This window comes from Apteryx mantelli, chromosome 14 (genome assembly GCF_036417845.1).
Source record: "Apteryx mantelli isolate bAptMan1 chromosome 14, bAptMan1.hap1, whole genome shotgun sequence".
Classification (NCBI taxonomy): Eukaryota; Metazoa; Chordata; class Aves; order Apterygiformes; family Apterygidae; genus Apteryx; species Apteryx mantelli.
In genome coordinates this window covers 21,198,383-21,223,902 of record NC_089991.1, presented here as the reverse complement: position 1 = coordinate 21,223,902, position 25,520 = coordinate 21,198,383, and the positions used below count along the sequence as shown (strand labels likewise).

Sequence of the window (25,520 nt, the reverse complement as noted above, 5' to 3'; positions counted from 1 at the left end):
AGGGAGAAACCCCCTGCCCATGCCTGAGCTCGCAGCACACCCGCGGGGGCGCAGGCCACCAGCTGGACCTGACCGATTTCTAAGCAGAACGGGGAAAAAAAGGTATTTTTCCAATCTATTACAGCATGAGCACCCGGCAGCCCTGGGGGTCCTGAAGTCGCGGGAGCTCGGCTGCTGCCAGCAAAGGGACCAGGATGCATGGCACCCGCTTTCCTCCGTACAGCCGCCTTGTCCCAAGGGCACCCCAGGCTGTGACCTCTTCCCAAGGGCGTCCCAGGCTGTGATCCCCTCCCTAGGGCACCCCCAGGACTGTGATCCCCTCCCAAGGACACCCCAGGCTGTGATCCCCTCCCTAGGGCTCCCCAGGCTGTGATCCCCTCCCTAGGGCACCCCCAGGGCTGTGACCCCCCTCCCAAGGGCACCCCAGGCTGTGATCCCCTCCCTAGGGCACCCCAGGATGTGACCTCTTCCCAAGGGCACCCCAGGCTGTGATCCCCTCCCAAGGACACCCCAGGCTGTGATCCCCTCCCTAGGGCTCCCCAGGCTGTGATCCCCTCCCTAGGGCACCCCCAGGGCTGTGACCCCCCCTCCCAAGGGCACCCCAGGCTGTGATCCCCTCCCTAGGGCACCCCAGGATGTGACCTCTTCCCAAGGGCATCCCAGGCTGTGATCCCCTCCCAAGGACACCCCAGGCTGTGACCCCCTTCAAGGACGCTCCACGTCGGGCTGGTCTGGGAGGTGCTGATGGCCATGGGCCGAGCGCTGCAGGCTCAGCACCCATGGGTGGGGGCCAGGGCCAGGGCCAGGCAGGGTAAGGGGGTGGCTGGGTGCTGCGTGTTTGCTTGCTGCCTGCTAAGAGACGCTCCGGGAGGAGGCCCGGTGGCTTGCTGGGGAAAACATGCATGAGTATTTGGAAGTGCATCACAGAGCTCAGCAAGGGGGTGCACGGGAGGAGGGAAGGCAGAAAGCACGTCCCGGGAGAAGCAGCCTTACAGCCTCCCTTCGCCAGTTCATTGCGTTAGGCAAGGAAATGCCTGCTCCCAGGGAGCTCGGCAGAGCTTCACCTCTAACGCAGCTCAGCCCTGAACTCCCTTGCGAGGAGTCCGCTTGCAAAACCGCTGCAAAGCCGCGGGGGAAAGCTCAGCTTGGCTCGCCAGCCCCCGGCCGGGCAGCTGGGCGCCTCCCAGGGCTGTCTTTTGGGGGGCAGAGGGATGGGGCGAGCCGGGGGCCTGCAGGTCTCCCGCGACCCCGAGGGTGCACAGCCCCTGGACGTGGCAGGCTCTCGCCCCGCTCAGTGCTGCTGTTCTCCTCCCTCCCCGCTGTGCTCATTTTGCTGCTCTCTTCCCCCCGTTCCCAATTACTTGGACACGCTCCCCCAGGACTCCCTGGGACCTCCGCAGGGCTGGGGAGAGCGGCTGGGGGCAGCGCAGGCAGGGAGGGCTGGGCGAGCCGAGAGAGGGGCTCGGCCTGCGAGCGGGGCATCGAACACGCCACTTAGCTGGGCAAAACCCTTCCCTGGCTCCGTCTGCGCTGCCCTTTTCTCGTGCGCGGAGGAAATGCCCGTACCGCCGGGAAAGGTGAACGCGCTTCAGACCATCAGCCAGGCAGCAACGCTGTGCCGGCGTTTGCTTTGTAACGCCAAAGCTACACAGGGACTGCGATGGCACGGCGGCATCGATGCCACCGCCAGCTTCTTCGAACACAGGCACCTTTCTCCACCACAGATAAAACGCAGACTTTTAAAAAAAAGCAATAAAAGTGATGAGATGTGATAACTTTGAAAGATGTTATTCAGCACGTGTCTGTGTTGTCCGTAAAGGAGGGAGCACGGGGTCACCTCGTCCCTCGTTCCCTTCAGGGGGTCCCTGGGGCAGGTGCTGTCTGTCTTCAGCACCTTGAGCCCTGCAGCACGAGCGCGTGGCCCCAGCAGCGCGGTCCCCCGGGAGGGCCGGATCCCGCCAGCCACGAGGCCGCGAGTAGGCATTGCGGGATTGAATTAAACCAAAAACCTTCCGGAGAGGGAAGGCAGCTGGCAGGCGGATAAGGTGCCCAGACGCAGAGCGGCAGCCCCTGGTTTGGGGGGTGGTCCGCGGCGCTGGAGCGGGGCGCCGCCGCCTGCCCTCGCCCCCGCACCTCGGCGGGCCGGCGCGCGGGGACGAACGCCCCCGGCACGGCGCCCTGGGACCCGCCGGGGAGGAGCGCGGGCCGGGCGGCCGGATGCAGGTGCCACGGCCGCGCATCGGCGCCTGCTCGCCGGCCCCGCGGGGCTTTATAGCCGCGGCGCGCCTGCCCCCGGCACTTTCGCAGCCACTCGCGGGCTCCTCGGCAGGCAGGATGAGGCCGCTGCTGGCGGCCTGCGTGGCCCTGAGCCTCCTCGCGGGGAGGAAGGCCGAGGGCATGTGCGGCGGCCCCCCGGCGCCCGCGGAGCCGGCCCGCTCGGCGTCCTCACCACGGCTCAGCGCCGAGGAGACCCACTCGGCCCACATGCCCGAGCACCTGCGCTGCGACGCCTGCCGCGCCATCGCCTTTCAGGTGGGCTCCGCGCCGCGGCGGGCGAGGGGGAGCCCCACGCGCCCCCGGACCGGGTCCTGGTGGGGAGGGGACGCCATAGGGACACCCGCCGCCACGTCCAGCCTGGTCCGGGGCCGTGGCACGGGCGGACGGGGCACCCCGGGGAGGCGCCGCCGGAGGCGCCCAGCTGCCTCCCGCTAGAGAGTAAAAATGGATCATGCAAAGCAGCGGGGCCGGGGCCTGCAGGTGCACGGCCGTCCCGAAAAGCCCTGGCCGCCGGTGGCCTCGCCGGCTCTCCAGCGAGCCCTGCTGGCTCCTGGGCCTCCTCCGGTTCCTGCCGCTGGCGTCTCGGCGGGCCGCGGGCTGCCCTTGGCGTACGCCAGTGGGACTGGAGCTGCCTGGTCCGAGGGCGCCAGAGTGGCGCGGTGATGGTCGGAGCGGGGCCAGCCGGGCAGGAGCTGCCGCTGCCAGCATGGGGGGAAACCGGGAGGGTTTTGGGTCAGCAAAGTGGCCCGGCACCTAATGATGGGAAAGCGTGGGACGCGCGCACCCCTTCGGCTCCCGCCGCCCAGCTCCCGGGCGCTCCCCGGCGCCGTGCGAACCCCCTGCGCCTCCCGGCGGTGAGTCCCGGGGGCACGGCCGGCCGAGCGGGGCGGGTGGGAAGAAGGGGCGCGGGTGCACCCCCGGGAGCTGGGCAGCGCCGCGGGCGGCAGCACCTGGGGGCCCCCGCGGCCTTCGTCGACCGCTTTCTCTCTCGTTGGTGCCCAAGATCCGGGAGCACCTGAGCAAGGCCGAGTCCAAGCGGTCGCCCAGCAAGAAGGCGAGCGTCGAGCTGCGCGAGTCCGAGTACATGGAGGCGCTGGAGAAGAGCTGCTCGCAGAGCTGGGACGGGTGAGTCACCGAAGGGCGCCCGCCTGCCCTGGTGGCGCCCGGCCGCGGCCATCCTGCGCTGCACGGACGCGCCGGCGAGCTGCCTCCCACCGCCGGGCTCCTGGGTCCCCGCGGCCCCGGCACCCGGCAGGGCCGGGAGGAGAGCGAGGCCGGAGCGCTCGGCCCCATGGCGGCCTGCAGAGCGGAGCCGCAGGGAGCAGGGCCGGGCTGAGCCGCGGGACCGGGCCCTGCCCATTCGGGCTCAGACTCCCTCGGGGCGGCCGGACGCCAACGCCGCGTCTCTCCGCAGCTACGGCGTGCTGGAGGTGAACGGGGTGAAGCGCCTCGCGGGGCCGGGGCTGCCGAGCCAGGAGCCCATGAGCGTGATGATGATGGGGGGACCGTGGCCGGGCAGGTAAGACGGGGCGACGGCGCGGGGTGCCACGCGCACCGCTCCGCTCCGTGCCGGGCTGGCCGGGTGCCGGCCCGCAGGCGGCTCCACCGCCGGCGCCCGCCGCTGCCGCCGGCTCACGTGGCCCCGCAGCCGCGGGATGCGCGCGGGCGGCCGGCCCCCGCGGGGCGGCGCGGCACGGCGCTCCGGCGCTCACCTCACCCCCCCCCCCGCAGGTTGCACAAGATGTGCCACAGCTACGTGGGCGAGCTGGGCGAGGAGCAGCTCTACTGGGCGCACCGCAGCGGGCCCGCCGTGCTGGAGGAGCTGCTCTGCCACGGCGCCAAGGGCGCCTGCGCCGGGCTGCGCGGCGCCAAGGGCCGGGCGCCGGCCCCCGCCAAGGCGCTGCAGAACGAGCTGTAGCCCCGCGGCCCCGGCGAGGGGGGTCCCAGCGCGCCGCCGCCGCCGCCGCCGCCACCACCGCGCGGGGGGGGCACCCTGGAAAACAAAGGTTTCCTTGTTCCCTCGGTCAACGTGTGGCTCTTTCGGAAGTGCCAGGGCTCAGCGCCGCTCCAGGGAAGTCCGGGGGGCTCCGGGAGTCGTCCTGGGCCAGCTGGCAAAGCGGGGCCCCCCGCGCCATCCCGCACCCCTCGCTTGCCAACGGCCTCGGCCATGTCCCTGCCCCTGCCATGTCCCTGCCGTGTCCCAGTGCCATCGCCCCGGCCTGAAGGGCGTTTCAGCAGCAGCACCCAGCCAGCGGCCGTGCCGGCAGCGTTTTCTCCCGGGTGGTTTGGGGAAACCTGCAGCCTTGGTGCCCGCCAGGCTCAGCTGCCCGAGCCGCGTGCCCCGCTCGCTTTGGTGGGCGCCAAGCGCCGGGGAGCAGGGCGCCAGGAACGCGGGGTCCCGTGGGCGCCCCGTGGCCCCACACTGCTGTCGGGGCCGCCCCCGCTGCCCTCAGCATCCCGGATGCGGCGGCAGCTCCCGGGCCGCCCCTCGGCCTCCGCCGGCGCCGCGTTCCTGCCCGTGCCAGGCACCAAGCGCCGGGGCGTCTCACCCCCGGGGCGAGCGTGCCGGCGCCTCTGCCAGCGCGGTTAATGCTTAATGCCCCAGCGACCTTTGGAGCCAGCGTTGTCACCGAGGGGCGAGGACACGTGCGAGCGGGGCCGGGCGCGGGGAGGTGCGCGGGCGGTGGGCACCTTTCCAGCAGCTCCCGCAGCCGCCGTTCCCCACTCGCTCCGGAGCCAGGCCCGGGAGGATGGGCTCGTTCCCCGGCCCCGGCACGGCACCGCCAGGTCTGCGACGGCGCCCGGAGAGGAGCCGCGGGCCCTTCGCCTCCCTCGCGCCCGGCACTGGCCACCGCGGCCCCACCGTGGCCACCCGCAGACGAGCACCCCTGGCCCATCGATCCCGTAACCACCGTGTTAACCAGCCGCTCTAATGTTTTACGAATGTGCTGCGAAGCGCTGGAGAGCTCCGGCCCCCCGGGTGATGCCAGGCCTAATTAAAGGAGTTAATAGCTGATCTTCCCGAGAGGCAGAGCTCGCCCTCTTTCACAACCGGCAGCCAATGGCCGCGCTCCAGATCGCGGTCCATGTCCGAGGCGTTGACTAAAGTCCTCCACGCGGCCATAAAACCCGCCATTCGGCGACATCCCCCGGCCCGGGCCGCTCTGCCGGAGGATGGGGACCAGCTCGGGAGACCTGCCGCAGCCCCAGGTGACCCCGGCGCGCCCGTCCCCGTCCCCAGCCCTGTCCCCGTCTGCTCCTCCTCGCCCACATCCGCCTGCCCATCGCCAGGCGCCTCGGGACGGGGCGGGAGGGCATCTCCGCGGAGGCGGTGGGCAGGGAGGCAGGCAGCCGAGGGCAGAAAGCGGGGCATCAGCCCCAAATTAAAGGCACTGCTGAATTAAGCGGCCAGAAGTAGTGAGGTGTCTCCAGGGAGGCGCCACCACCGGGGCCACGGGGCTGGAGGCTGGTGGCACCTCCAGGGACGTGGGAGCTGCCGTGGGCCGGTGCCGGCACTGGGGCTGTGTCCCCACGTGCGGCGGCAGCAGGCCGGCTGCCTGCGCCACGCGGCCACACGTGCTGCGGCTGCGCGGGGCGTCCTGGGGCGGGCTGGGCGCCGCGCGGGGGCGCAGGGTTTGGCAGCGAGCCGCGACGGCGGCACCGCGCGGGCCGGGGGCACGTGCACAGCCTCCCTGCCACGGGACTGGCGGTCCAGCTCGGCGCCACGGCCCCAGCGCCCCGGTGTCACCATGCAGGGGCCCAGACGTGGCCCGGCACCACAGCCCCGCCGCCAGCGAGGGGGCCGGGCCGGCGGCGCGGGTGTCACCGGGGCCCGCGGAGGGCGAGCGCGGGAGAGCCCGGCCCCGTTCCCATAGCGCGCCCGGCACAACACCGGCTCAGGCTCCCGCCTCTCCCCCGGCACCAGAACGGCGACACGGCTCCCGCCGGCACCCTGGCCAGCCGTGAGCATCCCCGCGGGAAGGAGCTGCCGCCGGCGCCCAGGGTGAGTACGGCGCTGCCCGCTGCGGGGCCGGAACCGGGGGCAGCTCCGCCGCCGTCCCCGGGGCTGAGCCCTGCCCCTGCGCGCCCAGGGCCCCGCGATGGCCGACGGCCGCCCCGCGACGGGGCAGAAGGGCTTCGACATGATCTACAAGATCGAGGACGTGCCCCCCTGGTACCTCTGCATTTTGCTCGGCTTCCAGGTAAGGCCGGGCTGGGAGGTGCCTCGGGCAGTCCCCAAAAGCAGCACCCCCGTCCCCGTCCCCATCCCCGCTGCCCCCGCTCAGCTGCCCCGCCATCCCCAGCACTACCTGACCTGCTTCAGCGGCACCATCGCCGTGCCCTTCCTGCTGGCCGAGAGCCTGTGCGTGGGCAAGGACCAGTTCACCGTCAGCCAGCTCATCGGCACCATCTTCACCTGCGTCGGCATCACCACGCTCGTGCAGACCACCGTGGGCATCAGGTAGGGCCAGGCGAGGAGGCGGCGCGGGGCCGGGGCCGGGGCCGGGGGCGCGTGGCTTCCCCTCTCGCCTCCCCAGGCTGCCCCTGTTCCAGGCGAGCGCTCTGGCCTTCCTCGTGCCCGCCAAATCCATCCTGGCCCTGGAGAAGTGGAAGTGCCCGCCGGAGGGTGAGCTGAGCCGGCGGGCTCGCGGGTGCCGGGGGGCCGTGGCGGTGGCGTTGGGGCCGGGCGCTCACCTCGCCGCCTTGGTCCCCAGAGCAGATCTACGGCAACTGGGCCTTGCCGCTCAACACCTCCCACATCTGGCAGCCGCGCATGAGAGAGGTAGGGCCGCGCCGCCGCCGCCGCCGCTGCCGCCCCCATCGGGCCCGGGCCGCCCCCGGCACCAGGGCGCCCCGGCCGCCTGACCGCCCCGTCTCTCTCTGTCCCTCCGCACGCCAGATCCAAGGGGCCATCATCGTGTCCAGCCTGGTGGAGGTGGCCATCGGGCTGCTGGGGCTCCCCGGGGCGCTGCTCAGCTACATCGGGCCGCTCACCGTCACCCCCACGGTGTCGCTCATCGGGCTCTCGGTCTTCCAGGCGGCCGGCGAGCGGGCAGGATCGCACTGGGGCATCGCGGCGCTGTACGCGGGGCTCTCCCGGGCGGGCGGGCGGGCGGGCGCGGGGCTGGCGGGGCCCCGCCGCGAGCAGGCAAAGGGGTGCGAGGCGCTCGCTCGGCGCGCACAGAAACCACAACCTCCCTGCGAAAAAGCAGCTCGCGGGAAATCAGGAGGAGCCGGCCCCGCGCGGGAAGAGGCGCTGCCGTCCATGCCGCGCGGGGCCCCGGAGCGGCGGGTGCGAGGGCCGGCCCGTGCCACGGCTCCCCGCGCCCCGGCCCCGGCGGGAGGCAGGCGCGTTTCCCCGCGTCTTGCGCGCGCATGTTTGAGCACGTCCGTTCGTGCTGCTGCAGCAACCGGCGCAAACAACTTCATTTCCAGCCGCTCCAAACAGGTTTTGTTTTCCTGGCGTTTTTTTAACCCTTTTTTCCTTCCGCTAACGCTGCAGTTGGCGATGAAAACTGGGCAGAGATCATCAAATGAGACTTGTTTAAATAAACAGCGCACGGAAGGGGACAGATTCCCCTTGTTTTGGCCCAGCTTTTCCTGCTGAAACTCTTCCCTGAGTTTGACTCTAGATTTAGGCACAATCCTGGTCCCGCTGCAAAAGCATCCCACCAGCACCCGCTCCGCGCCGAGGTGGCAGCCGGGCAGCCCTCAGGGACCTCTTCTCTCCCCAGGTCCATCTTTCTGATCGTGCTGTTTGCCCAGTACCTGCGAAACATCACCCTCCGCCTGCCCGGCTACCGCTGGGGCAGGGGCTTCGTGCTGCTCCGCGTACAGATCTTCAAGATGTTCCCGGTAGGGGACGTCGCCTGGCCCAGCCGGGGACTCGATGGCTCGGCGGTGCCCACGGCGCCCCGGCACGCGGTGGCCCAGCACCAAGCGATGCCGGCTGCCTCCCGGGGCCGGCCGGTGAGGGTGCCCACCGCGGAGCCGCTCAGCCCCAGCCTCCCCCCGCAGATCATCCTGGCCATCATGGTGGTGTGGCTGCTCTGCTACCTGCTGACGCGCGCCGACGTCTTCCCCAGCCAGCCCGAGGCGTACGGCTACAAGGCGCGGACGGACGCGCGGGGGGAGATCCTGTCCGTGGCGCCCTGGTTCCGCGTCCCCTACCCGTGTGAGTGCCGGCCCGCGGGCGCCCCGCTCTCCCGCCACCCCTGCCCTGCCCGGCCGCGGGAACGAGCCCCGTGTGGGAGTCCCCACGGCCTGGGCTCGGGGGCGCCCACGGGGGTCCCCGCGGCAGCAGGAGCTGCTCTAGGACACGGGGACCCCAGCGGCGACCATGAGCCCCCCGGCTCACGGCTCTGCTCCCCCGCCAGGTCAGTGGGGGCTGCCCACGGTGACCGCCGCGGCCGTGCTGGGCATGTTCAGCGCCACCCTGGCAGGCATCATCGAGTCCATCGGGGATTACTACTCCTGCGCACGGCTGGCGGGAGCGCCGGCCCCTCCTGTGCACGCCATTAACAGGTACGGGCAAGCGCCCCTCCGGCCTGCGCTCCCCGCGGGGATGGGGACACGGTGCTTTGCTCCGCGGCAGGGCACCGCTCCGGGAGCAGGACGCCTGGGTCTCGTCTCCGGATGGTCAGGGCCTGGCCGGTGCCCGAGCAAGCCTGGCTGGAGGCGCTCAGCAAGCGCAGCCACCCACGAGCTCGGCCAGAGCCGCGTCCTTGGCCACCTCCCCACCAGCCCTCAAACGCGTCCGTCGCCATTGCTTGTGCCGTGGCAAAACAGCGGCATGGACCCGCCTGTTGGATCTGTTTTCCAGGGGCATTTTCACAGAAGGGATCTCCTGCATCATAGCTGGGCTGCTGGGAACAGGCAACGGCTCCACCTCCTCCAGCCCCAACATCGGCGTCCTGGGCATCACGAAGGTAGCGCCGGGGCCCGGGCAGCCGCTGCGTCCCCCCAGGGACGCCCCAGGGAGGAGGGGTTGCCGCAGGGCGCTCACTCAGAGCTCAGCTCCCCAGGGCAGGGGCTGCTTCCCGCTCGGCACCGGGGCGCTGTGGCTGTAAGCCCCTTCCCACGTGTCTGCTTTGGTAGACGCAGTCCTCCCTAGGGCTGGCCCGTTGCTGCTGCTCCTCTTTACGTTGTCAGGAGGGTTTAGGTCCTTTCTCACCCAGAGCGGCATGGGGGCTCGGCCGGCCCAGAGAGGAGCTGCCTGCTCTCCGAGCGCCAGGCTCTTCCTATTTGAAGGACGTCAGAGAAGCCACGATACGACAGCCCTCTGCATGCTCGCTCACACGCTAAAGGGGCAGCAAACACCGAGCACCATGACCCCAGCCGATGCCTTTCTACAAGACCTTTCTTCGCAGAGTGCTTTGAAATCCAGGGATCATCAGTGGTCCGCAGGAGCCAGCTGCAGTGATGAAGTGTGGATGGCCAGCAGCCAGCTCGCCTCAGTTCACTGCAGGTTCTTCTGTGCAGGTGGGAAGCAGAAGAGTGATACAGTACGGAGCCGGGATCATGCTGGTTTTAGGAACCATCGGCAAGTTCACCGCTCTGTTTGCCTCGCTCCCAGACCCGATCCTCGGAGGGATGTTCTGCACGTTATTTGGTAACCTCTCCACAAGTACCTGTTTGTACGTCAAACCCAAACCACCATTAAATCCCAGTGCTCTGACGGGTCATTTCCCCTGGGATTCAGGCACTGCTGGGCCACACTGGTAAGTGATGGAGCAGCCTCGTACAACAAACCTGAGACATGTAAACCTGCATTTGAGATTTGGCCATCTGGCACCCATTCAAACTGTCAGGGAGGGTCTTAGGGTGAGCTGTTGCCTTCCCTCGTCAGTCACTGAAACTGCTCTGCAGAACCGCTGTTCCCCCTCGGGATAGGCAAGGGCAGGTAGGTCCACACGTATCACTCCGCTCAAGTTTATCTCCTGACTTCAGAGACATTCTCATTAGCGGAAGCCGGTTTTTGTTGCCGTGCTGCTGCACCACACACGTGGCTCGAGGCAATACCCGCAGGCAGAGGGGACGGCACCCTGAGCTGGGATCAGGGCGCCCGCCAGGCTCAGAACGAACTTTGCCGCCTTTGTACTGGAGCAGACAAGGAGCACTGGCTTGTCTGGCTGCCAGAACCACCACGGCACGCTCACCTCCAGCGGAGAGCCGGTGACACAGCCGTGGAGGGGAGCAGGCCACGACTATAAGCTGTTTCTGCAACAACTGCCCAACCGCAGCCTCGTTGCACTCGGCACAACCTCAGAGACGGAGGCAGGCTCCGGTCTCAACGGATCAGTAGGCAGCCGCATCGGCCTCCTCTGGGAGGCCTGCTCTGCCCTGCCTCACGCGGCCGCTACGCGACTGCGTTTCCTCTGCTTGCAGGCATGATCACAGCTGTTGGCCTTTCCAACCTGCAGTTCGTTGACATGAACTCCTCCCGCAACCTTTTTGTTCTGGGATTTGCGATGTTTTTTGGGCTGACGCTGCCGAACTACTTGGATTCTCACCCCAACGCCATTAACACAGGTACACCCCCTCCGCTAAAAGCCTCAGAACGTATTTTACGCTTTCTGTTGCCACCGCAGGAATCACCTCCTCTACCAAATTCTTGGTTCGATAATGTTTAGCGAGAGAGGAGCACAGATCTCTCAGGCACTATGAGAGCACCCTGGGTAAGCAATGATTAATAAGGCAAATCTTAATTACTATAGAATGACTTTAGGAATAACACACAGCTTCCATGGGAACACCATGGGGATTTAAAGCTCTTGCCATGGCCAATATTAGATCTAAGCCCTCGTTAGATGGTTTTCGTTTGCAGCTGTTGGCTTCCTCCTGCTTTGATGCCTGCCTTAAACAGCCCTGGCCACTTCAGCAAAGGCCATGCTCAGTAAACTACACTTTTAAGAACATTTATAAAGCAGAATGTGAGTTAAATTGGGACAACAGCTACAAGGTAAGGTTTACAGTGAATTATTGCGCCTGCAAACTCATCTAATACAAGTGGTAAGGAAGCTCTTGCAAGTAGATGATGACATCTTTAAAAATCATTTGATTGACTTGGGACTAACCATGAACATGTCTTGGTGAGGACCCTAACAGTGTCAATGAGGCCGAGCACTCAGGAGCAGCCAGGCCTCTCTGCAAAGCCCTGTTTCTCTTTTCTCCCTTTTAGACAGTGCCACCGCCTCTGCCTCCTCCTCCTCCTCCTCCTCCTTCTCCTCCCACGCTCTGCAGTAAACAACCTGTCTGAACTCTTGTAGGTGTCCCCGAACTGGACCAAATATTGACGGTGCTATTAACAACGGAGATGTTTGTTGGGGGGACCATCGCTTTCATACTGGACAACACCATTCCAGGTAACCCCCCCCCCCCAAGCCATAGGGACAAAACAGGAGGGTTTTATAGTGCACTAACAGCTGTTGCCAGACCAGCTGGCATCCAGGTCCCCTCCCTTCTAAAGTACTTGGAGCCAGCTCTTTTGTTTGTTTTAAATGCTGCAAGAGACTATTGCGAGGCTGCAGGTACCTTCAGAGTTAGCAAAGCCCTACCCCAGAGACCCTAACAGCCACGCTTCGGCAGGTGTAAGTAAGGGTGGGTTTCCAGAGAGCATCCCCACTAACTAGATTTTTGCTAACTATCGTTCCCTGCTCTAAGCCCTTGCACTGGGACAACCAGAGGTCACTAAGCGAAACAGCACTAGGGTTTGTAGCAAGTAACGGAGATCTTTGCAATCGCAGCAGATGGCCAAGCATTAGCAGGTCACTACCACAGGTCGTTTGGGTCACTGCCACGACAGAATTTTTTATTCTTTTAAGGAAGATGATGCATTTATAAACACTAGTTGTTGAGGCTGCTCATCAAATGCAGCCTTGCAAACACATCGGCATTCAGCTCTGGAAGGGGAAAATCCTGTCCCCACAGTTGTGCCTTTGTAAGGGACTTGAGGGGCAGCCAGGAGCTGATTACTTCACAAGAACCTATTTTGCTGTCCTGCCCCAGCACTGGCAGCGGTGCTGTGCAGCCAAAGCTCTGTCTCCCCTTGCAGGGACACAAGAGGAGCGGGGCCTGGTTCAGTGGAAGGCCGGAGCGCACTCAGACAGCACAACAACGGCAAGCTTGAAAAGCTACGATTTTCCTTTTGGGATGAACGTTGTGAGACGAATCTGGTGGCTGAAGTACGTGCCAATTTGCCCAGTCTTCCGAGGATTTAACTCAAGAACAAACAGAAATTGTGATTCAACTGAAAACATACAAGACAACACAGACAACCTCTCCGTATGCACGAAGGTCTGAACACAGGGTAGGATGAACTCCTGCTGGACTGCCACTAGACTCGCATCTCAGTTCTCCCACAGATTGCTAAAGGAAGGCCAGGTTAGAAAGGCCAAGCCAAACTCCTGAGAGGGGCCAGGGTAGGGCTCCCCCCAGGTCACATCAGAGCAGCACTGCTGCAGGGTTTCTAGAACCCATCAAGTCCAAAGCCAAGGTTGCTTCTGCTTGTCTCCAAAACAAGGCTAGGGACATTCAGTTGCCTCTCAGGAACATCGTTAGCCTGTTTTTAAGCTAAAACAGAGCACAAACTCCACAATGAGAACTCCTACAAACAGTAGTGCTCCCCAGATACCGGCTTCAGAACAAGCCACCCACTGTGTAATTTCTAACTCAAGCTTAAATTGGTTTAAGATTTGGTCAAAGCTTTGACGAAGCTCATTAACTATGGTCAGAGCTAGCTAGAACTTGCAAGGCCACTAGTACCAGCCAGAATAACGAATAGCCACCCAGGGCCAAGAATTTTCATGCAATACCCTTGACTTCAGCAAGGTTACTCTGTGGATTAAGTTGGCTCTGTGCAGAGCACAGTATTCAGACCAACCACTATAGAGCACTAGTATTGTCTACTTTAAGATTATGCATTAAAAAAAAAGCCTATTTGCCACATTTGTTTTCACTGGTTTCTCCTGGATCATTTCCTCATCCCTTCTGCATTTCTGAAGGCTTCAGAAGCTTACAGATGGGGACCGCTGCACAGAGTAGCTCACAGCAGACATCCTCTTCTAGACTGCCAAAAAACCAGACACCCAACACAGCTGAAGTTTGTTCAGTTCTAGCTGACCCTTGTTATTCAGTGAGCTTCCCTCTGAACTCTGATCCAGAGACTGAGGTGGAAAGCAAGAGCTTCTGGCAAACCAGTTCTGCTGCTGAGGATGCCAGAAAGTTGGCTTGATCCCCAGCTGTTCCAGTTAAGCGCTGCCTCATGACTTGAGCAGCTGGACAGTTTTCAGTAGCGTGCACAAGACAGCTGATGGCCTCAACACAAGGGCTAACAGAATCAAGCCCATTTTCTGCAGTGGCTCTGATGTGTGGGGGTTAGCAACAAACCCCAAAGCTGAAACAAGCACTGTATTACCCTGTCCTAGTCTGCAAGCACTAGGCAGGAAACAAGTCATACCTAGGAACCCCTAAAAAGCAAAGTGCTCACTGCTCTGGTTTTACTGCACTGATTCCGGTACAGGCACAGATACCTAGCAAGGGATCATGCAAAACACCTCATTAAGTAGACTGCGGAAGAAAGGCACCTTCCTATTTAACATCTTATTTGTGACCTACGCAGGAGTTCTTTGTAGGCATCACCATCGCTCTCAGTAAGTTCACCTCTTTAATAAACCTCTCCATATTATATGGTTAGCTAGATTAGCACAGGAGAAAAGTGAGAGAAGTTCGGCTGTTTCACAACGAGCCGTCTCCTAGCTAAGGTATTTAGTTGCCAGTCATCCCAAGTTAATCGCATCTGGGCCAAAAACCCCAAGAGGAAGTTCACTGCAAGGGCCAAGGCTGCAAGAACTGATGGCAGCAGGACAGGGGAACCCCTGGTAAGACTCCCCCTCCAGCTAAGAATAAGCTGTAACATGGTAGTATGTCATTTCCTGATCTCCAGTCTCAAGGTGCTTGCGTTTAAACTACATCAAAGCCAGCAGAAACACCAGAATAGTTTGGCTGCTTCTAGGAAGACCTAGAGGTTTCCATTCCAAAGAAGACTGCCAAAACAAAGCAGTACGTTGCAGACTACCATCTGCGTAAAGGCATCATCTCAGTCTTCCTGTACTACAGCACCACGTCGTTTCTGAAGTGTTTCCATTTGGTTTACCCAGAGCTAAACAGAACACACTAACAGTGAGGCGCGGCAAAACTATGAAGGAGGAGCAGATCGAACTTGCATCTAGGGACTGCTGGGGGCCATTGAATGTGGGTAAGTTGCATGTTGGACACATCTCCCTGCAGCTCTGTCAAGTTTACGCAGGCAAGAACAGTCATTCAGAGTGCCCCAGCTCCAAGAGCTACCGTGCCAAAGCCCCTGAAAGCACGTTGCAGGCTGTGGGCTTTATATAGTGCCATCAGCTGTTAACTAGGACTTCCCGTGCTGCCAGGAGCAGTGGAGCTGAACTAGCATTAGCAGCAGTGAGAAGGAACATTTCAGCAAAACAGGCTCAGGGAAACACATAAAGCAGTAAGGCTTCATAGGAGGAAAAAGGAGTAGTCAAGAGCCCAACCTCAGACCGCTATTTCGGATGAGCTTGTTACAAGCAGTACTACAGGCACCATATCTGACATGAAGTGTTAACGTTACCCCTTATCTCGTGTTGCCAAATGAGGGTTACCATGTAAAGATGCATATTCATGAGACGGTCACAAGTCAGTTCTACTATTATTTATTTTTTTAAATATTTTTGAAAAAATATAATTTTTTTACAATATTTTCAACTTAAACACTATTCACACTGAACACGTATGGCAGCTTAACCTACCCAAATATGAAGTTTAAGAAGCCAAAACTGTTCTAGCTTTATTAAAAGAAAAAAGTTGTTGTGCTGTAGACTATTGTGTAGTGATGATTAAACAAAGCAAGGGAAAAGCACCACTCAAATCACTAATGCTAGGGTTTTCTTGGTTAAATCCAGCTATATTAAAGTTGTATGCTAAAAGTTACATAGACAGTGCTATGTATCTGGGTTCTTGGAAGAAATTGTGATGAAACTCACATCTCCTTTAATGTAATTAGGAAGTGAAACATTTCTAACATGATAACATACTGTAAATATAGGAAATTTCTTCCTTCCAATCACTTGGATGTTAGTTCAGTAGCTGAGATCTAGGACTCTGTACAGGTCTGTAAGACTTCCGTTAAAGCTCATGCTGCTTTTAAGCAGCATGAAGTTTTTTTAAGGGGAAAAATTAACATTAGTAACAATACTGATATTTCAAAGGAAAGTTAGCTAATTTGCATAACAATCAGATAACCTTGCTTTCATTTTAAAGTTAAGGCATTATCAGGTGCAAAGCAGCACCAGTTAACACATCTTTAGCTAAAAACAGACCATCCTTAGCAAATTCCAAGTCCTATTAAAAAGACAGAGTCTGCGGAAGTTTTTATATGTGGTACTTTGTCTCAACTTGACTGGTGCTTCTTACCTCACTGTCTCCTTTGCAAAGAGCCAGGGTCCAATTATGTTTCCATTAAACTTTTGACAGATTTACTTAATAACAGTCTCAGCACTTTTATTGAGCATGCAAGACTAACAAAACTTTGGCAATGCATAAGTGTAACACAGTGACAAGAAGAGAGCTTTTACAATTAAATCTTCTAATACTGGCTTCACAGTGTGGAAATTGTGCTACATCCACCAAAAGAGGGCCCAGTCTACTCAAATATTTAGTACTTCACCCCAGGAACAAACTCCTTTGCGTTTGGATTCAGATTACTCTTGACCTAAGGAAGGGAAAAAACAGAAGTCTAGTTGAATCATTTTCATCTTCCACTTTTAAGCTGAATACAATTCTAGGTGGACACCACCAGTAAAACAAAATTTTTTGTTTTTTACAGATTTAGAATAACATTGAGGCATATAACAGGGTTTTACATGTACTGTCTCTATACTCATCAAAAAGCCCACTCTATGCTACTAACTGCACTATTCATCCTTCATTAGCACCACCTGGAGGTTTCAATCTGATGAGGGCTCAGTGAATAAGAAACAAGAACACGGATATACACATCAAACACAGCAACTCTGATTATTGCTGAAGGCCTTTCCTGAGGTTGAACTGTTAAGTGTGTCACAAGGTTTTTAGATCTTGCTTATTTGAGCAAGAAGAGATTCGTTCAAGGAAGTTAAGCCACTTCTGGCAATTAAAACAAATACAATGCTCTCATGTTAAATCCTCCTATGCCCGCGAGTGCCCTTTCCACCCAGCTGGCAAGCAGCTGCTCTACAGTCTTCTGCAGTTATTTTGGTAGCAGATACAGGTGGGCAACCAGCATCTCCAGAATGAGCTATTTATTGTTAGGAACGAAAAGGAGGATTAGGCTTATATGTTCTTAGCTGGGTTAGAAACTGCTGCCTTCATCTCCTTAAGCTTGGAAAATATAGAGTTCTGCATCTGAATTTTTACAGAATTATGTGGCTTATCTGTGTGGGTTTTGTACTACCAATAACTCCATTACATATTCTGTTAAGCAAAAACGTACAGACTGCCCTTTCCTTTTAGTCGAGCTCTGGACTGAGAAGCCGTACACAAGAACCAGGGAAATAACAATCACAGTTTAGCTGGTTTCCTCTTCCTAGAATTTCTACAAAAAGATCTGCTGTAGTTCACACAATCCAAATCGGATCTTAGAACATGACTTGCACCTACCCAGTACGTGTAAGCGTTGAAAGTTGCTGGATTAAAGTTTTGCAGTCCTGCCACTGAATTGCACTTCATGAAGTCAGCACGATTCGCTCTTTGCCCTTCATTCATAATATAGCACACGCACCCAAACACACGTGAATTTATGCCATGGCCTAGGAAAGGCACCATGCAGTTATGAACAAAACCACCGAACTGGTCATGTCATCTGAGGAAACAGACCTTACCCAACTGTTCCGTATTTCCCCCTCCACCATAGCTATGCACGGTGTGAGAGTCGCTGGCCTACCTACAAAGGATTTTCTACTGCCACTACCAGAAGCAGAAACCAGCCTTGCACAAGGAGAGCTGTCAAGTTTTAGAAATATGGTGAGAAACTGAATTTACCACCAGATCCTCCAGTGATGAGCTGTCACTGATAACAAGGTCATTGAACTGGTCCTGGATTTGATCCATTGTTTGTGGGAGATCACGGGCTGGAATAAACCATTCGTGCTCCTCCTCTTCTTCCAGCATCTCTTGGAAACAGCGCTCAATAAATTCTTCTTCCCACAATTCCTCTTCAATCTACACAATGAGAAGAAATGGCTTTATCAAAGCTATTGAGAGGTTGGGCCTTTATTTCAGGTTTGTGCACCCAGCTGACCATCTTTCTAGCACTTGCACTAGGACTTCTGGCAGAACACCCTATTTCTGCTGTAGGAAGGCAAGCAGCTTTGATTCTTTCGCACGGAAAAGCGCATTGTCCCAGGAACTCAGGTTGCGGTAAGATGAGAATGGCAGGACAACCCATCAGTCCTAGCTGTCTGGTCCACATGCTTACAGCAGAGAACTTGTTACCAGCTCAAGGAGAAGGAGAACATAGGTTCTAAGTCAAAATCTCAGCTGTGCCACCTAGTCTGGACCGAACCCACCATTTAACCTAGGTAAAGTACGAGGAAGGGAACCAGGGATGATGTGTGCAGCCGTGCAACATGTACACTCAATAGAAAAATGCCCCATAAGACTTAAAAAATTACTGCCTGTCACGTGGAGCAGGGAATAACAAGCATCTCCTAGGCCACAGATTACATTTTCACACAACGTAGTTCTCGTAAGAAACTCCACACAATCACAGCAGTCATTAAGACCACTGACCTGCAGTACAAATCAGCTGACGCAGAACTGACATGCATTGAGGAACATAGATTAAAGGAAAGTTTTGCTTGGTTGTTCAGTAAACAAGTTTTGAAGGAGTTGATCCTGACAGGTTTTCTGTGTCCTGCGTCACAGTACTTAGAGTGGAAAGCATGGAAACAGATGATGACATGAATGATTTGCCAGACATAAGGGAGGAGGGGGGAAAAAAAAAAAGATCAGAACAGATTAAGTGCATTTAATGGAAGCTTCAGCAAGTTTTCCCATCTATCCTTCACCCTGAAAATCAAACATGCACTAGATCCTGAGATGGAAATAGTTACACACCAGAAAAAGTCAAAAAAGTTAGCATCAGAGTTCAGGATTCCCATAAAATCTAGGCCCCCTATCCTTGCGGCAAGCGCACTCACCAGCTCCCTTAGTACTTAAGATACACAGTACGCAGCTCTTGGGGGACAGGGACTCGTTACCATACGCTTTAAGTGACTGTCCAGACAATTCAAGCCCTGCATGAAGCAGTGACTTACTAATTTCTTCAGAAAACCCAGTGCAAAGCACCCCAGCACAGGCAGATTAGTGCTCCAGTTTCCAATCCTTCTTTTGAGGCACCGTCTCCTTCCTGTGTGGGGGTAAAGGAAACCGTGGGCACAGTCACAAGTTAATATTACAACAGCTGTTGCCCAACTCCAGGTGTTTTGTTACATTGCTGCACACCTACAGGTGCCTCCAATGGAGGTTCCAAGAGTCCTAAGTAAAGTTTAATTACCCAAATGGCTTGAAATTAATATTGCCACAGTTTGTATTCCCAGCCGAAGTTTTGACTCGTTCAGCTTCACAGAGAGATGTGCCTACAGGGGCAAGGGAACAGGATCTCACACGGTATTTGCCTGCCTGAATAAAAGCGTTCTCCTCTCAGGCTCCCATCCCTGTTCTCTTAAAATGGAGTCTGTATCTGATAAATAGTTAATTCACTGCACAACTCAGCTCATACCCCAAGCACTGCACATCCTGTATGCTAACTAGAGTCGAGTCCCTGAGGAGGAAGAAACCCACCAAACAGGAAACAACGTTGAGACCATCCTGGCGTATGCACAAGAGAACATAGATTGTGCGAGCAACCTGAATTTGAAACTAGCTTTGTACCTACTTGCACCCAATAAAGAGCTCTAAAGAGAGAGCAGGAGACTTACATTTCATAAGCTTACACTTCTGAGCCTTCAGCACTGCCACGCTTTTGCAGTACAGAGAAAGCAGCAATCTGAGCAACAAGATGAAGCAATGATTATTATGAAAAGGGGAATGGAAAGAGGGGGCTCTCCCCAACCTCCGCTGGAGGGAAAACTGCATCCAGATAGAAGGGGGAAGATGAAATCAAAGCTTCCTTCCAATGAGGTTGCAAGGACCAGCTTTAAAGTATTAAGCAACCCAAACAGAACTGTCACTCAACAACTATGTCCACCAACTCCCTTACTAACAGCCCTGTTGATAAGGCACATTTGCACCTGAACTTATCCAATTTGAAACGACCACACCTGGCACGCTTGCCCAAGCTAAAAATCATAACAGCTCAGTGCCCTAGCAAGATCAGTGCTTTCCAACATGCCACATGTTAAGCCTGTCGACTATATTTTTTTTCCTCCATCCTGAAGAAGTATGGAATTAATGGATGCATGAAAACATTCTGCACTTCCTATATTTTCCAACAATTTCATAGAAAACAAATATTTATTGTTAGAGAAACTATATCCGTCCCCCAGAATCATTCTAGCAAGCCTACCTAGAAACCCTGGCTCTAAAGGATTCCCAGTCCTGTACACTGGTTGTTAGGCCGCAGCACCTCTCCCTTAAGCTAGAAAATAGCAAGGCACATCACAACACATCTACACAGGGAAACAACTTGCCTGCCTGTTAAATTCCTCTTCGTTTTCCATCCACATGTACTCCGCAAAGGGATTGTCATCTTCATGAGAATGACCATTTATAATCACATCTTCATTGATGATGCTTGGGCTAGTACTGCTGCGACTTGGATCCTTCATGGCTGCGTCTTTGTTTTGACGTCTACAATTAAGAAATGCAGTAATTAAAGATGTGCAGATTCACTCATCACCCTGCTTCTGCACAGACGCCGCCCAAGGGAAAGCTGCACCTGTATTTCAGGGCTCCAGGTAGCCTTGACATGGCAGTAGCAGAGTGAGTAAAAACCACACGAAATTGAGTTCTGCTAATAAGCCAACCATCATAACAAGTGGAAGAACATCATAAGCTCGGTTTTTATTGTGTACAGATTAGAGCGACTTCCCCAAATTAAACCTCACCAAATCAGCAAGAGCCAAGCACCAAGGCTGATGAAAAGTGGCAGAAAAAATAGAAAGGATGCATACTTGCCAATAGGAGGAGAGTATCTGAGGCAACATTCAGGGAACAAAGGAAAATTTGCTTTTCAAAATACATTTAAAACTCTCACCTGCGTTTTAGCAAGCTTCCCTGGAAATAAACTGCCCAGTGTCCATACTGTTACAGAGACAGCATGCAACACTTCGGGGGAATTTCCAAGGAAATACATGATTGGGAAAAACTTCAGTGCAACTTTTAGACTACCCAAGTCCAGTTGCAAGAGCTTACATGTGATTGCATGAACCAACTTGCACGGACATTTCATTGCTCAGAAATCCTGCAAGCCCTCAGAGGCAGAAGCTATGATGCACCAATTCTTCAGAGAGGCAATTTGGCATTACAGGTTTTGTAGCTAGTCCATTAGCAAAAGCCCCCGATTGAGACATTTCAGATAAAGACAACATCAGAATGAACCAGAAGACAGTACATGCTTGCCTCTCATCCCACTTCATTAATGTGGATTGAGTCACATCTGGAGAGCGCTCAACTTTTCTGCGTGTCCACAGTACATGATATCACAACGTCCTGAACTCGAGGAACGAAGGTAGAGTTCCACCTAACCACAGCTAAAACAAACCAGGACAAGTCTCAATTGCAGTCTGAATCTTTGTCAGAACGACGATATTGAAGCCTTTCCATAAGGCTGGTAAGCAATACAAGTTCAGATACCCAAGCCTCTTCATATCCAAGTTTTTTTTATATATATTATATATATGTACATACACACAAGTGCATACATGTGTATATATACATATATGTATATAAACATACACACATGTATAAAAATAAAAAATCCCCTTTGTGTTGTGATCCAAGTGAGATAGCCCTGTTTTTTTCCCTCCCACACCATGTTTAAGTACAGACACTAATATTGGAGATGCTGAATATTTTGACCAGAGTAAGCAAGATGTGAGGCAACGATATCCAAAAAGCCCAAAAAACAAAGAAGCCCAACAAACTCAAACATTTCTCATATCTTTTGGTATATTCTAAGTGGGAGGGGAGGGGGGGAGGCTGTGCCAACTTCCAGCAGCCCAACTTCTCCTGCGACCTGTATTCATGAGGTCAAGTTTGTTCTGTAACATTACTCATTTGCAACTGACAGCAATTTCAAATTTAGGACCGAAGACTGCTAAAAATTTGCAATGAGATAATGCAGCAGTAAGCAAAAATATTTTTGTTTCATCACCCAGTCAACTTTTTAGCTATTACTCGGCATGTCCAAATGCAGTAGAAGAGGATATCAAAATACAGCCTCCATTGTTACTACAATACCAGAGCTTAATGCACGGCAGCTCATGTTTTCTCTTCATATTCCGATTGATCCTATTAGCTATAGGATGAATTTAAGTTTTGGCTCAATACCTTGTCCTTGATAACACCAAGTCAAAGACCTGCTACATCCAAATGATCAGTTAAGAAAAGCAGAGGGAAGAAAAAAAGGAACTTTCCTGGTTTATTCTATTTAAGGTTTTTAATCAAAGGCAAAGCCAAGTACGGAAATCAGTTTAACTCCCTAGGAAATACCACAAATGAGACCAGAAACTAGACAACTCTAGCAACAGAAAACAGGTTATTTTTGATGTTCTTTCAAAACAAGCTTGCAAAGGAGTACAGACATCATTTAACATAAAACAGGAAGAGACATTGCATTTAACACCCCAGTTCAAGCATGAAACTGTTTTAAACAACTGCAGATAACAGGCCTAAATGAAAAAGACATCAAAGTCTAAAATGCCTAATTAATTTCTTCTTTTACTGGCAAGTGTTTTCACGTTTTCTTTTGTGGAGGGAATATTGATATTAATATTCCACAGGGCTCTCTGCACATCAACAATTTACACCACAGGTGATCAACTTTGCATTAACAGAGCAAAGTACTCAGGCCCAGCTGCAGGGAAGGTCTGTACAAAGAACACTGCACCCAGACAATTCCAAAAGGGTGACAAAGCCTTGTTTTTGTAAAAGCTTAAAAGGCTGATTTGTTGAATCATGGGCTAGTTCTCCAAATTCCTAGACATTAAAACAGAACACAACCTATTTGATTTATAAGGAAGGGAGGGGAAGTGCAGTATTTCACTTTCTGACTGAAACAAGTTTTTCCATTACTGCTCAAGAACGATGTTGATGGTTATTTTTGAGAAAGATATGAGGCTTTAACCTGAATATATGTTATGCCACCAGAAAGATATCTGATGAAACCCTAAGCCTGCTAATGTTTTCTATAGGACAATGTGTAAACAAACATTTATTCTGCATTAATAGTAAGCAAGCCCCAGGCCAGCGCATTAGTCACAGCACTCCTTGTAATTTGATTTTCTGCAACTCATAATAAAATACACTGCATATGGAACTTTTCATTTCACCATTTCAAGGTACAAATCAGTTGGCCTTCTATGCTCATTTGTGAGAACAAAATTAGTCTCAGCTGTTTCACCAGCATTTGATACAGTCCTTTTAGTGATGAGCTACAGGCAATTCTAAAGACGGAGAGCCAAAGGCCAGTTTAGTCTTGCAACAAGTCACAATCCCAAACGAAGGTTGCTGCGGAAAATAAAACACAGTGAAAGGCAACACGATGATCAAGAATAAAAATAATCAATTTTCAGTCTGTGACTAGGTGGAGAGTAGACAGCCTCAAGGTTCCTTACAGTAAAACAAGCAATATAACATTAGCAGTGCTGGCAAAGAGAGGATATGGAGAAAATATACTACCATAACAATATCCTCCTTCTGAACACTGACCTGGCATTTGGTGCTCACTCAGTCTCAAATTATTCCAGAATTCAAGGGGGGGGGGGAGGGGGAGAATGAGGCATGAAGGGAGAGAGCAGGGAAAAAAAAAAAGAGTGTATAATGAAAGACTGAAAAAAAAAAACAGGATTTATCTTAGGAAAGGAGTCAGAAACTAAGTGTCCCACACCCATAGCAACAGCACTTTTAGTGAATGAACTAAAGGAAAACTGCTCTCTGCACAAAATAAAGGCAGGAACCTATTACTCCAGAACATCGTTAAGGTCTGTTAATCTGCTTTTCTGAATTTTGCTGTGTTTATAGCAATGAAAAGATCTAGACCAACCACCATTAATACACAAAGCTTTGTGATTGAACACTTGGTGTTTAAATGCCAACCACAGAAGAGGATGATTAACACCTCCTTTAGAAGGTAAGGTCAATCGGTCTAACTCCATTCGGCAAAACCTAGGTCTCCATGCCCTTAAAAAGAAAAAAAAACAAGAAATTCCCCACAAGCATCCAAAAGCAATGCAGAACAGCAAGCAGCACATTCAGGTTTTAGTAGCAGATGAAGTTTTAAAAAAAGATGTATTAGTAGAGTAGGGAATACTTTATACTTCTGCAGAAGATAAGTGTTATTTGTTTATTCAGTGGTGAATATTCTTCTGACTCAGGAGTGCTGGCCAAGTTTCTCGTTATCTAATTAGATTAGCAACAGGCAGTTATCAAGCAAACTGATTATACTGTGTTTAATAGGCTTCTTAATCAACTTCATGAAGGATGCCAACACCACCTCATACAAACACACACTTGAAAGCTCTGCACTTAAGTCCATTCATTTCACAGTACGCTAGTACTAAGACCAAAACCAAGCTGGCCGTGAACAGCACAGCTGTCGCAGGGACGAAGAGCTCTGCGGAGAACTGGCCAATCGACTCAATTAAGGAAATCTCTTGCAGGTGGAGAAAGTTCACTTCCCAAAACGCCGAGCGCCGCTCCCAGTGCCTACGCTGCCAGATACCGTTGAGCAACGGCATTAATGGCATCTCCCCGCCTAAGCTGGAACAGGGAAAACCTGCTTTTTGGCGTGGGGGTACGCTGAGCTCGCCAGCCGCCTTTGCGCGGATAGCACCTCCACGAGCGGGTGGGGCGGGCGGAGGGCTGTCGCGGGCACCCCGCGGGCGCAGGGCGCTCCCCCAGCGCCGCCGCCGCAGGCCCGGGCGCCCTCCCCGCGCAGCTCACGGCTCGGCCGCGCCGAGCGTGGCCCGTCGCGCCCCAGGGCGCCCGCAGCGGCGAGCCCCGGCGGGGGAGCACCGGGGCCGGTGGCGGCGGCGGCGGCGGGGCCAGGCCCGGGGCCGGGGCCGCCCCCCCGCTTTGTTCGCCAGCAGCGCCCGCCCCCGCGCCGCGGCGGGGGGTGCTATCCCGTCGGCCCCCGCGGCTGCCAGCCCCCCCCCCCCCGAGGACCCGGATGGAGACTGGAGACAATGGAGGCGGGCGCGCGGGGCGGCCCAGGCGCGCGGCCCGTCGCCGAGCGGGGCCGCCCCCGCCGCGCCGCGGCGCCGCCCGCCCCTCGCCGCCGCTGCCGCCGAGGAGGGGCCGCCCCGCGCCGCCGCCCGGCCCCCAGCGCGCCCCGCCGCCGCTCGGGCCTACCTGCGCGGAGAGCGAAGGGCCGCGGGTGCGCACGCCGGCTCCGAGCTGCTCTGCCGCCGCCTCGTCGCCGCTCTCGCTCGGGCTCCGCTCCCTCCACCCCGCTCCCTGTCCAAACACAACAGCCCGGCCGGACGTGAAGTCACTTCCGCTACCTGTGTGACCGCACAAGCCCCGCCCCCTGCTCCCCCGGAACCAGACGGAGGAGAGAAGCCGGCCAGCAGAGCGTGCGGAGCGCCCAGCCTCCAGCCTGGGGCGGGCCGGGAGGTGGCGCACTGCACGCCGGGAGCTGTAGTCCGTGGCGAGCGGTGCCGCCATCTTGGGAATTCCGGGCTGGTCGCGAAGGCAGGGCCGCGCTGCATGCCGGACCTCGTAGTTCCTGGGGAGCGGCCGGCGGCGCGACCTGCCATTTTGCGCGTTGGCGTGGGGCATGCCGGGGCTCGTAGTCCCAGAGGAGGACGGCAAGCCTCCATCTTGTAGCGCCAGGCTGGGATGGAGGCGACGCGCGGTGCAGGCCCGGCTGCCGCACACGGTCCCGAAGGCAGGCGGCCGCTACAGGCTTGGCCTGAACAGCTGCCGTTGTCAGCTTGCCCGCACACCGGCTTTGCACGAACCTTGCACTGCTAAGGTAT

General features: G+C 55.9%; 3 protein-coding genes across 5 annotated transcripts; 2 read left to right on the top strand and 1 right to left on the bottom strand.

The window, feature by feature from the left end:
- Positions 1 to 2,334: 2,334 nt before the first annotated feature.
- MZB1 (marginal zone B and B1 cell specific protein) lies at positions 2,335 to 4,195 on the top strand. Its single transcript, XM_067304928.1, has 4 exons — positions 2,335 to 2,532; positions 3,281 to 3,402; positions 3,692 to 3,796; positions 4,009 to 4,195. The coding sequence occupies exons 1-4, from the start codon at positions 2,335 to 2,337 to the stop codon at positions 4,193 to 4,195; spliced, it is 612 nt and encodes a 203-aa protein (XP_067161029.1).
- A 1,190-nt stretch (positions 4,196 to 5,385) lies between these two features.
- SLC23A1 (solute carrier family 23 member 1) lies at positions 5,386 to 17,352 on the top strand. 2 transcript variants are annotated; one of them, XR_010885659.1, is made up of 16 exons: positions 5,386 to 5,487; positions 6,203 to 6,280; positions 6,369 to 6,479; positions 6,582 to 6,739; positions 6,816 to 6,904; positions 6,993 to 7,060; positions 7,178 to 7,359; positions 8,013 to 8,133; positions 8,296 to 8,452; positions 8,655 to 8,802; positions 9,101 to 9,206; positions 9,760 to 9,889; positions 10,666 to 10,809; positions 11,547 to 11,642; positions 12,332 to 14,533; positions 17,231 to 17,352. XR_010885659.1 is itself a non-coding variant. In XM_067305042.1 (15 exons), the coding sequence occupies exons 1-15, from the start codon at positions 5,452 to 5,454 to the stop codon at positions 12,577 to 12,579; spliced, it is 1,872 nt and encodes a 623-aa protein (XP_067161143.1). In that variant the 5' UTR covers positions 5,386 to 5,451; the 3' UTR covers positions 12,580 to 14,892. The 2 variants fall into 2 exon arrangements, 1 of the variants encoding a protein (XP_067161143.1); XM_067305042.1 differs by lacking the exon at positions 17,231 to 17,352 and having other exon boundaries at positions 12,332 to 14,892.
- PAIP2 (poly(A) binding protein interacting protein 2) lies at positions 14,978 to 24,972 on the bottom strand. 2 transcript variants are annotated; one of them, XM_067305044.1, is made up of 4 exons: positions 24,892 to 24,972; positions 20,010 to 20,169; positions 17,359 to 17,538; positions 14,978 to 16,051 (listed from the first exon to the last, which is right to left on the bottom strand). In XM_067305044.1, exons 2-4 carry the CDS (start codon positions 20,145 to 20,147, stop codon positions 15,995 to 15,997), a joined length of 375 nt encoding a protein of 124 aa, XP_067161145.1. In that variant the 5' UTR covers positions 20,148 to 20,169; positions 24,892 to 24,972; the 3' UTR covers positions 14,978 to 15,994. The 2 variants fall into 2 exon arrangements, with proteins under 2 accessions (XP_067161145.1, XP_013802370.1); XM_013946916.2 differs by lacking the exon at positions 24,892 to 24,972 and adding an exon at positions 20,941 to 21,154.
- Positions 24,973 to 25,520: the final 548 nt, after the last annotated feature.